The 12,500-nt window shown below is 43.8% G+C and overlaps 1 protein-coding gene across 2 annotated transcripts in view; it reads left to right on the forward strand.

The window, feature by feature from the left end:
- GlyRS (glycine--tRNA ligase) overlaps window positions 1–12,500 on the forward strand; it is a 615,776-nt gene that overhangs the window by 455,113 nt on the left and 148,163 nt on the right. For both annotated transcript variants that reach the window (XM_067126048.1, XM_067126050.1), the window contains one exon: window positions 8,700–8,883. In XM_067126048.1, coding sequence (XP_066982149.1) covers window positions 8,700–8,883 — 184 coding nt within the window. The remainder of the gene's footprint in view (window positions 1–8,699; window positions 8,884–12,500) is intronic.

Consider the following 12,500-nt stretch of genomic DNA (forward strand, 5'->3'; position numbering starts at 1 on the left):
GGAAGGGGAATAACCTTCCAAGGGGACCATCTATTTTGTGGATCCTCATTCTTTGCTAGAAACTTGAGATCCGGAGACAACAGAACTTCTCCTGACGGGAGGAAATCAACATGGTTCAGTTCTCTAGAGAGAGCAGACAGTTCAGAAATTCTAGCCCCTGAGGCTAGGCTTATTAGAAATAACGTTTTCCTTAACAGACTCGAGTATGAACACAGTTCATTATCAGTGTCTGATGCTAATTTAAGTACGTCATTTAAGAACCAGGAAACCGTGAGGGGATGGGTTGTTGGTCTAAGACAAGCGCATGCTTTAGGAATTGACAAAAAATATGAGTCTGTAAGGTTAATATTGAAGCCATGTAAAAATATTTTTCTTAAAGCAGATTTTGCTGTAGTAATAGTACTAGAGGCCAGACCTTTCTCAAATAATGCTCTGAAGAAAGAGATTGCAAGGTTCGTGGTCATTTCCTGAGCTTCAGACTCCCTCAGAAATAATGCTAACTTTTTAACTGCTGAGTCATATTGTCTGAGAGTAGATTCCCTCTTGTCTGATTCTATGAACAGTGTATTAATAGGATCAATGTTAGCGTCTTTCTGAGCTGCAAACTTCATGAAGTCCATAAAGCTAGGGCATTCAGAATTCTTGAGGAAGTTAACACAGTCCAAGTTTGTACTATTTGTGTCAACCTTGGACTGGGGATTTGTTTCACTAAGTTTCAACTCTAGAAGAAGAGGAAACCAATTGCTCTTTGGCCAGTTGGGTGCCACGCCAGTGCTACTTGACCTTTGAATGATCTGAGTTTGTGTAAAACTTTCATTAATAGGTTTATTGGTGGAAACAGATAGATCTTTTGCCACCTGTTCCAGTCTATTGACATCGCATCTGTGGAGTGAGCTAGAGGGTCTAGATTGGGAGCAACGTAACACGGAAGGTTGTGGTTGCTCTCTGTGGCAAACAGGTCCACCTGAAGACCTGGTACCTGAAGACAAATCCACTCGAAAGATGCTCTGTCCAATGACCATTCCGACTCCAGCTTAGTTGTCCTGGACAGTGAATCTGCAATGACATTCCGGACACCTGCCAGATGGGTAGCTGACAGGTGCCAAAGATGTTTCCTTGCCAGGGAGAAAATTGCAACCATTACCTGATTGATCCGGCTTGACTTGGAGCCCCCCGTTTATGCAATGTACAACTACTGCACTGTCCATTACCAGTCTGATATGAATCTGTCTGGTTGGACGTAGTTTCTTTAGTGTTAGAAATACTGCCATTGCTTCTCGCATCCGTATGGATCACTAATGATGGAGGGGGAAATTGGAGAGGCACTGACCTTGACAAACTCTTGACTGTTGACCATGGTCGAAGCCTCTTCCTCAACACCGGCGGAATTAGAGACATCCTGTCTCTGTATCTGCTGTTGGCTCTTCTCCGCCATACTCTGTTTATATCTTCAGTTTGGCTTTCAGCAGCAAATGTCACTGACGCGAACTGAAGAGAACCCAGGACTCTTTCCTGGGTACGACGAGAGGCTCTTTTGTTTTTGAGGAATTGCCTGGTAGCTTTGGCTATTTCCCTCCTTTTGGCTGGTGGAAGTGACAGTTTGTGTGTGTTTAGATCCCATTGATTCCTAACCACTGAAACTGAGCCTCCGAACTAGACGGATTTCTTCCTGTTTATTTGAAAACCTAAGGATTCCAGGAAGCTGATCACTATGAATGTTGCTTTTCGACATTCCTTGGCGTTGGATGCCCAAATTATCCAATCGTCCAGGTATGCGGCTAACATAATCCCTTGGGCCTGTAGCTGTTGGACTACTGTCTCTGCCAGTTTGGTAAAAATCCTGGGCGCTATGTTGAGCCCGAATGGCATGACTCTGAACGAGTATGCTTGTTTCCCTAGTCTGAATCCTAGGTAAGGAGAGAAGTTTCTCGCAACCGGGACGTGATAATAAGCGTCTGAAAGATCTATAGAGGTGGTGACGGCCCCACGGGGAAGTAGGGTCTGCACCTGTGAGATCGTAAGCATGCGAAACTTGTCGCATTGAATGTATAAGTTGAGACGAGACAGGTCTAGAATTACTCTTCGCTGGATTGAGTCTTTCTTCGGGACACTGAACAACCGGCCTTGAAATTTCAGGTGTCTCACTTTCTTTATTGCCTTCTTTTGAAGAAGGTTTTTTACAAAGTCCAGTAAGTCTTTGGATGGAGGTTGATGGAATCTGACTGGCGGAGGAGGCCCTCTGCTCCAGCTCCATCCCAGACCATTTGAAACTATGCTGTGGGCCCACGGACTGAAGGTCCATTGGTCCCGGAAGAGATGTAACCTCCCGCCCACCTGAGGAGACTCATTGAATGGAAGAGGGCTTACTTCCTCTGCCTCCTCGGCCTCCTCTTCCACGGGAAAGAGGTCTCGATGCAGTCCTACCTCTAAAGTCGCTCTGCTTCCCCTCGCATGCCTGTTGTAGCCTCGAAATGCCCCTTGGCTTTCAAACGAAGCGTTGAAAGCCGGGGACGCTACGAAGGTTGGCGGAGCAGGGGTTTGCTGAGCCGGCTGCACCAGTACAAACTGCTGCTGAGGCTGGGCTTTGGAAGTGGAAGGCTGTCCGATCTGAGAGACCGGTACAGCTTGAAGCATAGTATGGGCCTGGGGTTTTCTATATCTCCTGAACCTTTTCCTTTCCCTGGATTGAGGTCCGGAGGTCTCGGTGGATTTCCTTTTAAAAGGGAGACCCCAGCGGGAGTTTAAGACTTTGATTTGCTCTGGTTGCCTCCGCCAGAACATTATTGACCTCATCCTCAGGGAAGATGTTAGGTCCCCAGATAGAACACTTCATGAGTCTATTGGGCTCATGTCTGATAGTGGCTTCTGCAAAGATATGTTTCCGGCAGTTTAGTCTCGCCACTACAAAGTCATACAGGTCTGATTGAAATGCCGCTAAGAGGGATTTCATCAGGACCTGGAATAGAGGTTCTTCAGCGTAAGTTAACGCTGTTACCTCTGTAATAGTGATGGAATGCAGGAGCGACTCAACCTGCACCTAGCCTCAAGTTCCGCCTTCAAAAGGGCCTCCGGAATCTTGGGAAGCTGTTCACTGAATAATGTGGAGGGGCACTCGGGGTCGAGTTTACCCACTGTGAACATAGCCGAGCTCCTGACCAAAATTCCAATCCCGGGAAAACGAGGAGGTGGATCTGTCTCCCGGAGTTGAGGCAGCAGTTTACCCTCAGTTCCCGCCTGACTAGTCAGAACTGCGATCTTAGTTGTTCAGGGGGTAGGGATGGAGTCACCTACCGAGAACATCGTAAAAGTCCCCTTAAAGGGAGTAAGCTTGGTATTCTCGCACTCCCAGTCAGTGAGAGCGCGCAACAACGCGGATTGGGCTTGGTCCTTCGGGACCTTGTCTGATCTAATCTAGGCTTCCTCTGTTAGCCTGGCATAGCCTGGGTAGGGAGGCACCAGGTCGGGTGGAAAGAACTCCAGTTCCTCCAACCGACGAGTTCCCAAGCCCTCGATGGTCAGGGTATCATTGTGCAGGGGAGCGTGAAGAGCCAGCCGCCACGGGTTCCCCTTATCAAATGGGGCAGTCTGGAGACATCCGGAACAACGTAAGATTGCCCTACTGCTCCGGATTGCATAAATCCGGAGAGCAAGCTTTCCTGGGTCTGCATCCTCTGTGCCAATGACAGCACTGACTGACCAGAGGTCTCCAAGCTTGAAGCAAGCTGGGAAGAGAGGTCTTGAATCCTAGCTTCAACCTTTTTGTCTAACTTCTGCATCAGAAGTTCAGCAAAGGCCTCAGGGTCAAAGTTAGGCTGTGGAGATTTAGCCTTGGACCCCCTGGATCTCGACCCCTTGGGCGGGGGAGTAGCCTTACTAGAGGACGCCACTGGTTTAAGAGCCAGTGACTGCCTTGAGGGAGCTGGCGGATTAGACCTTTGAGGTCTAGAGGATGGTAAGTCCTTCCTTTTCAAGGATTTCACCTTGGGGACAACAGACCTCGATCTGTCCTCAAGGATAGCTGGTTTGGGAAATCCTTGAAAGGAAGAAGAAGAGGAAGAAGGAGAACCAAAAAGGGGACTATCAAAACTCTCTCCCCCTGCCCCACTTACCACCTTACCTTCTACCTGGTGGTCCAAGTTGACGCTCATCGGTTCGAGGTTGATGTTGATGGCCGCCACCTCTTCGTTCCTCCGAGGTTGTCATCTTGAGAGGGGCGATCTCTTCCCGGATCCGCTCAATGATAGGGCGGCCAATTCCGTGGGCACTGCAGCAGAGATCCGGGCTCCGGGGTAGAGGAGATTGCAGATCTCCTCCGACAAGAATCAAGGGTTGCCAGACGCAACGTTCCTCCCAAATCTGCCGACCCAGACCTTCAGGGTCGACAGCGAAGAGTCACGGATGATCCGGTCAGACTGTAAGAAGGCAGGATTTACTGAGAATATTCTCCAATTACCCGTATATGTCTATATAAATCATTTAAGTCAAAAAGAGACTAAAGGATAGCGGTCTCTTAAAACTTACCGACTCATCCACCACTAGCTCGTACAGAGCGTAGCAGACTTCACAGCCATCTGGGTGCCAGACGATCAGGTCCCCAACGTGGACCGAGCAGCTGGAGTGCGACCTGCACACCTCGTGTCCACAGGGTGGTTGGAGAACCGCTGTGCACCCTGGCTCCTGACAGCGTACCATCTGTAAGTGGAATGGCGGTACATGAGTAACGTCAAGGCAAGGCCTGCCGGAGTAGGTCCGGCGGTAATAGGCTACCTTAACGTAGATTATGAGTGATGAAACATGCGTGTCATCGGGCAAAACCCGCCGGAATTGAATCCGGCAGTACAAGACTAATACACAGATTTATGGGTGATGAAACATGCGTGTCATCAGGTAAAACCCCGCCGGAATTGAATCCGGTACAGAATAATAAACATAGGTTATGCTACAGAATGGCCAACTACTAATCATGTAAACAAAAGTACTCTAAGATAGTCTGGCGCTATGGTACTCCGCCGTGATTTGCCACGGAAATCTTGTTATGTCACATATTATCGAAACGGCATAAGGTGGCGGAAAGGAGTGTTCGCATATGCCCCAACTCTCAATCGCCCAGGGCGGAAAACCACATAGTGGAGAGCGCCAACTAAGTTGAAAAACCATACCCACCAGAGTGGTAACATGGACGATAACAACGAAAAGATCCGACTAACCTGGCAGAGACTGAACATAGCGGAACTCATGATTGCATCCCTGGGACAGTGTTCGACGCTCCAGCTATAACTGTGGAAAGCGAGCAAACCAAAACACCGCCCCGATAAGGGAAAGGTAGCAGAGTGGCAGAAACCTGGCTTAACGGCGACCAGATGGGTGGGTAGCACCCTCTGGAAGCCGAATGAAAACTCCCCACGGGGTGCCGAACGCAAGCAATCGGTTTCCCTCTGCTAGGAAGAAGCCTAGGTTGCACTCCAAAGCTAACTGATCAGGTAAAGAAGGACTAGGATACATACACGAAAAAACCCCATGCCACCTTCGATCCCAGCCTACCCTCCAAAACCAAAACTTCTTGGCTTGTTCAGGGAGGCCAGGATGAGCTCTACAGGTGAGGGGGGGGGCGGCGGGGGGGAGAGGAACCTCGCATAACCTGGCCACACCCTCCAAAACCGACAGCATGGTCAGGTGGAAGACTATGAATTGAGGAGATACTTCACTATTCTAACCTCACCCTCCAAAACCCTGCGGCCTGGTCAGGTGGGCTAAGGGGGAAGGGCAACAACCTCACTAGCCTAACCTCACCTTCCAAAAACCTAACGGCATGGTCAGGTGGGCCAAGAGAAAACGAGGAACTCCCTCACAAACCTAACCTCTCCCTCCAAAACCTCAAAACGGCCTGGTCAGGAGAGCTAGGAAGCATGAGCATCGTGTAAAATGCCCATCCTGTCCAGCCTAACTCTCCGAAACCGACTACGGTACGGCCGAGTAGGCTAGGCTAGAATATACCTAATCGAATAATACCTGACTTCAAGAGTACTAACATAAAAAGGTTAACCATACGATGTGTGAAAAATAAAAAACATATATACATAAGAATATATACTATAAATACGTAAATGACTCAGCGGCAGATAGGGCCAAACAACCACCGATACACGGGAAGTGGGGGATACCCAAGATGGCCGACCCTGACGCTGAATCACACATAAAACTAATCCAAGAATAGACATGTCATCCATCTTTATACACATCAGAAATGATCATGAGCATAACAATACCATAATTGAGAATGTACCAACTCGCTGGTGGAGGAAGGGAACCAGGGAAAAGGGAGAAATTATGATCAGAAAAGGGGAGGAGAAAAACCTCCATCTCTAGCCTAGATCAGTCATGATACGGGCTCCCTAACCTCCTACCAGCGAAAAGGTGATTTCTACTAATAAGACTCCAAATTGAATGGAGCATGGATAAAAAACTAGCAGGAACTTCCTGCTAAAAACATACGAAGACTGAGGGTCCAGCATGGCAGAGGCAGACGCAGCCCACGTCCGGCTGCGTAGCGTTATATACCTGGTAAACAATATATTAACGGTCAATTAAAATGCCTCTGTAAGAAAAAACCAAAAGGAGATGGTACTCAACTTAGATGTTGGAAATTCGGGATGAGAAGACATGTCGAACTCAATCAAAAAACCAAAAAACAAAGCACCAAAGAAAAACACGGTGTGTTTGGAAGGCGTGCTAAATTGGAATGTTTTCAAGATGGCGGCCGGGGTGATGGTTGGCTGAGTGCGGAGGATGAGGTTTGCAACAGCCCCTCACTTTTCTGGGTTTTGAGATTGGAGAGATCTATAGGACGGAGGCCTGTGGTAGTGGCAACCACTCACCCTTTGTGTATACCGACACCATCTAATGGCGTTCGATCCAGGGGTCGTAACCCTGGCATTGTGATTAGCTTTTTCTCTGGTATACTTAGCAATATTTATACCTAGAAATTAGTGCTAATGGATAATTTCACCGGGTGACACAGGTCGAGCCCAGAAAGTGTTTTTAGAGGGGGGTTCTAAGTATTTGCGGATTTTAATTATTCACGGGGGTGTCTGGAACGCAGCCCCCACGAAAACAGTGGTTTACTGTACACACACACACACACGCAAATATATATTTATACACATATGTATGTATGTGTGTGTGTGTAATTGAATTGAGAAGTTCTGTTTATCAGCAACTGAGGGAACACAGATATGCAGTAAAAAGGTGAGATGTGAATAATGCTTAAAGTATGCACTTATCATCAAAGTACCATAGTGTTGATTGGCTAAAGAGTAAATTAATATTTAAAATAGTGCTCTGTAAAGGACTATAGCTGAAGATGATGGAAACTACAAGTTTGACAGTTTGTTATCCTCTTATGTAATTCAAGTAGCCAAACTGGATGAGTCAGGTCATTGGATGGTGAATAATCGTGTTTTGAGATTGGCAGATTGGTAATGACCTAAGGTGGTTACTATCTCTTTTACAAGGTTTTCTTTTCACTTATATAACTTTACTTTTTTATATTATTCTATGATTACTTGTAGAGGAGACCAGTTGGTTTTGAATCTATAGAATATTTTAATGTTTTTACTATATTTTGGAAAACACAAGGGGATTTTAATTTATTCTTACAGAATGCCAAATGTGCATATATTTATTTATGTTAGGGATGTTCAGTGGGTGCTCTTGTCCCTTCCCTGAGAGGCACAATGTGTCTGACATTTGGGGGACTCACTTTATGTTCCCTGTTTGCATTCATATTCCTCCTCCTGTTGGAAGAGAGTGTGTGATCCAACTCTTGTTGGATATTTAGAGTCGGCTTCTGGGTAGCAATGCATTAGCTCTGCTTGTTAAATTTTAAAGATGGCCATAGTTGTTCTCTCTATGTATGACTTGGTTCCTTTAATCAGTCCGTGTAGGGATGGCCTCCTATTGTGGGCACCTTTATTATGTTGTGTATATCCTCTTGTTTTTGTGGGCCAGGAAACATTTCTGAATTGTCGATGCAGTGTTCCCTATATAGTTTTGGCCCTTAGTTTTATACAGCTCCTCTGGCTAAGTGAACATGCTGTATATGTCAGATGGTCGTAAGTTGAGCACTTACTTTTGAACTGCAGTACTTAGTTGAGCTGGTGGTTTCAGTGTAAATTGTAACCTCCCAAATATATTGGAATGCTATTTTTTTTATTATTATTATTAAAGGTTTTGCTGCATGGTACTCAGGTTTTATATAGCAAAATTTAAATATTTACAACCTATTTTTTCTGAGGAGGCAAAATTGTCAACAGTTGAGTGATGTTCTCATGTGGTATCTCAGAACTCAATTTCAGTTAGGAGTAATGAGAATTCCAATGATTCTTTACAAATTCCAGAACTATGATACAATGATTTTTTATTTTTTTTGCAGAGGGGTTTGACTTATTCATAATGTAATACAATGAAGAATAAATGGGGATAAAGTTTTCTAACTGTGCTCTATTTTCCACATACATGGCTTATGTCAAACATAAATATCCATCAAATAAATATTCTATCCATCATTCATCCTAGTAATTTTATAATAAATTTATGAATTAAAAATATATTCGAGTTTGTTGCTCACTTGTAGTTCTTTCATTGTATGTTTTCTTCCTCTTAAAAAATGAGCATTTCCATTCATATGCTTCTCATTACAGGTGTACGAATGACTGTGGAACGTCCTTTAAAAGAACCAAGAATTGTAGATTCAGTTGTTGCTCTTCCAGACAAGGTAGCTGTTGGGAAAACTTTCAAGAAAGATGCTAAGGCCGTGCAGGAAGCATTAGCATCCTTGTCTGGTGAGGCTGCTGAAGATATGGATAAAACCCTCAATGAAGTCGGGTGGGTTTCTTAATATTGTAGGCATATATGCATATACATAAAATACATATATCTATTTGTTCCTACACAAATACAAACCTTCATTCTGTACATGAGGAAAAGCTTGCGAATGCGAGTTGGACCGGCCATTCGAACTATACTAACAGGGCAGTTAACTACCAGTAGGCCAAGTGAAGCCTTGCCCACCTAACAGTCTGCGCTCTACATTGCTTCTGGTGGCTGTTGAGTTAAGACATCTTTCTGGACTCTTTGCCTGACTTTTGTTGTTTGAACTTTTGATGATTAACCCTTACAGGCCAGGTTAAAATGTACTTTAAGAACACGTGTAGACCAGGCAAACTTCAAGGTTGGCCAATTGAACATAAAAAAAAAAAAATCAGTGGGAAGAGTACGATATGCAGATGCACATGGTAAAAGAAAAAAATGTTGAAAAATTTCTGTACCTTTCATGGGAAGTTGAGCGTGAATATTTTCCAGTGCACACTTAAAAATATAATTTTTTTATTTTGTAAAATTATAGTTACAGCTCAGGTAACATCGTAACAGATAAGAACTAAAATCAGTAACAGTCCCTTAGTATATATATTTATGGTAAAATATTTACAAAATGTAAATAGTTATACATGTTTTTTCTAATATTTCTCTGTACTCTAGTTTGCTAAATTACAATTACAGCTGACATACTATTGTAAAAGATAAGAACCAAAACCAACAGCGATCCCTGCCTATATTAATGGGAAATATATACAAGATGTAGTACATTCCCCCATGAAATCTCAAGTCACACTATCTCCCTCGTATCTTGGACTGAGATATTAATGTTGCCATAAGAGTTGCTGTAAGTCATTTTGGCCCACTCAAGTGATTTGAAAATTTTTTCCCACAAAATTCGTTCAAACTGCATGGCACGAAATATAAATTCCCACCTAAGCTTGGCTGGATTGAACGTCAAGAGCTATTATTATGCCTCACATGATCAATTCTGGACACAAAGGGTTAAAACTGAGTACTATTCATTTTCCTTCTTTGGTTTTTGACTACGTGTTTGTATTTTGTTTATTTAAACCTATCCATGACCTTAGCCTTCTTACAACGAACTGGGTTTGGTTTTTTCCTTGCCTATGTGAATACTCATTTTCATGGGACATGTAACAGCTTCTGGTAGTAGCACAACAGTTGTATCATTCTCAGATATACATACTGATATTTTTACCTTTCAAATACGGTACATCTAAACACTTGGAAGTTCTGTGACAACAGTTGTATTATTCTCTGATATACTTACTGATATTTTTACCTTTCAAGTATGGTAATCATGCTATTACAGCCTTCCTTTGTAGTCTTTGGAAGAAGAGGCTGTGTAGTCTTATTCCTGTGATCTCTTTGGCCTAATCTTTGTGATCTCGACAACTCTGCAGAGGAGGATTATTTCAACAGTGGTGGAAGAGGAGGATAGAGGTGTTCTGCCTTGTTCTTAGTGAACCTCACCTACACTCTGACACTGGCTGTGAGTTTAGAGTGGGGGGAGTCTGCCCCACATTCGAAGGCTTATTAAACTTCTTTCTGTGTGTCTTTCCCTTCATGCAGTACAAGGGTGGGAAATCTTTTATTACTGATAGGGATTGATTTCCTTGGCAGTGCTGGCACCAAGTGCCATTCCCTTAGACTTGAGGTTCTCTAAGTCTCTTCTCTGTGAAGTTTTGAGCTTGCTTTGAGTCGAATTCCCTTTCTCGCTCTGAGAGAAAGGAGTGCATTAATCCTTCGTGCGACTTGTTTGCTTCTTGTGTTCCTGATCTATAGACTGAGTTTACAGGCAGCAATGAGTTTGGAGTGTTCTCCCCGCTTATCTATGGTCAGGTGATTGTAGTAACAAGTAGTCTCTTGAACCCTTCTCACAGCAATCCTTCGGGATTGCATAGGAAGGGATTTGCATGGCTCGTTTGCATGGACCATTCATTTTCGTTACCTGACCTATGGGTTTAGATTTGCCAATGGTCTAGGGCAACCAAGTTGATAGGGAAACACTTCAAATTCCTGAAGTCTCAGTTTTGAATTGAGTTTTTGGGAAGCAATGTGCTGGTGTTCATAGTCCTACTATGATCAGATGGCCAGTGTACCAATTTGCCCCTTCTGTCTTTGGTTCATCAGGGCTGTTAGAGAGCGGTTAGTGCAGCCCATTCTTGTGGCTCATTTGCTATCGATGAGCTCAGGTCTTACGATTGGGTTACTCATAGTGATTGGGATTGTGGAGTTTCCATCATCTGTTCACCTTCTTCTTTTGATATTTTCTAGTAGGTTAAGAGGAAGGTTGCTATCTCCTGGATCCTATGGTTCTTGGAGTATGTTTAGCAAGACTACTGGTTTGATCAGAGTTCTTGGACCACTGGTCTGGTAGCAAGGCTGCCGGTCCAATCAGGGTCCCCAGACCACTGGTCTGGGACCCTCTGCTTCGTGCAACTGCTACTTCCAGGTCCCTGGGGCACTAGTAACAGTCCAGTAGGCAATGCTACTGGTCCGACCACTGATCCAGGAGCAAGGCTACTGATCTGATCGTGGTACTTGGACCACTGGTCTGGTAGCAAGGCTACCTGTCAGATCAGGGTCTTCAGACTGCTGGACTGGTAGCAAAGGCTACTGGTCCAATCAGTTTTCTTGGACTGCTGATCCAATGCCAAGACTACTAGTCCATTCTGGATCCTTGGACTGCTGATCCAGGACCCTCAGTTCTCTTGTCCGTTGGCTACCCCCTAGGTCTTGTAGTTTCTGGAGTACCAATACAGTAAACCCCCCATATGTGCATTCTCATGATTCGCGGACTCACCGATTCGCAGGATTTCTGTGGGACACATCTATAAATTATTTGTGAAATTTGGCAATTCGCAGACTTTTTCTTTGGGAAATATTCACTAATTAGTGTATTTTGATGTTATTTTCATGACTAAATACATTTTTTTATGATAAAAAATGATTGACTAATTTTCTAATATTAATAATAATAATAATAATAATAATATCTTCCATGCATTTGTGTTGTAAATTTTTTAGTATTTTAAAGAAACAAATAGTGATTCCCAGTCTTTTTATTCTAGCTTGAGATAGGAAGGGGGGGGAGGGTAAATGTCAATTTACTTGACAGTTTGGCCAGAGGGGAAAGGGAGTGTTGCCCTCAAAAGCTCAAGGATTTCAATCCTTTAATATTGTAAGGCGTTATTCTCTCTCTCTCTCTCTCTCTCTCTCTCTCTCTCTCTCTCTCTCTCTCTCTCTCTCTCTCTCTCTCTCTAAGACAAAAACAAACATAAATTTTTTTGCTGTCAGAGAGATTAAAAAGATAAACTCTCTCTCTCTCTCTCTCTCTCTCTCTCTCTCTCTCTCTCTCTCTCAGCTCAGCCAGCCTTGTTGAATATAAGTGAAGTGGTAACTCTCTCTCCGCTTTGGCTGGAAGGCTTAGACGTACCTATCTATTGATTTTTAAGGGTAATAATGTTTTAAGATGACTGAAATGATACTAATAATATAATTTCAAAGATTAATACAGTAATAGGATAATAATTTAAGGTATATTTGTTGTAGGATGATGCTTTAGGTATACATATGGTATTTGAACTTTCAAGACAGTT

This window comes from Macrobrachium rosenbergii, chromosome 23 (assembly GCF_040412425.1).
Source record: "Macrobrachium rosenbergii isolate ZJJX-2024 chromosome 23, ASM4041242v1, whole genome shotgun sequence".
Classification (NCBI taxonomy): Eukaryota; Metazoa; Arthropoda; class Malacostraca; order Decapoda; family Palaemonidae; genus Macrobrachium; species Macrobrachium rosenbergii.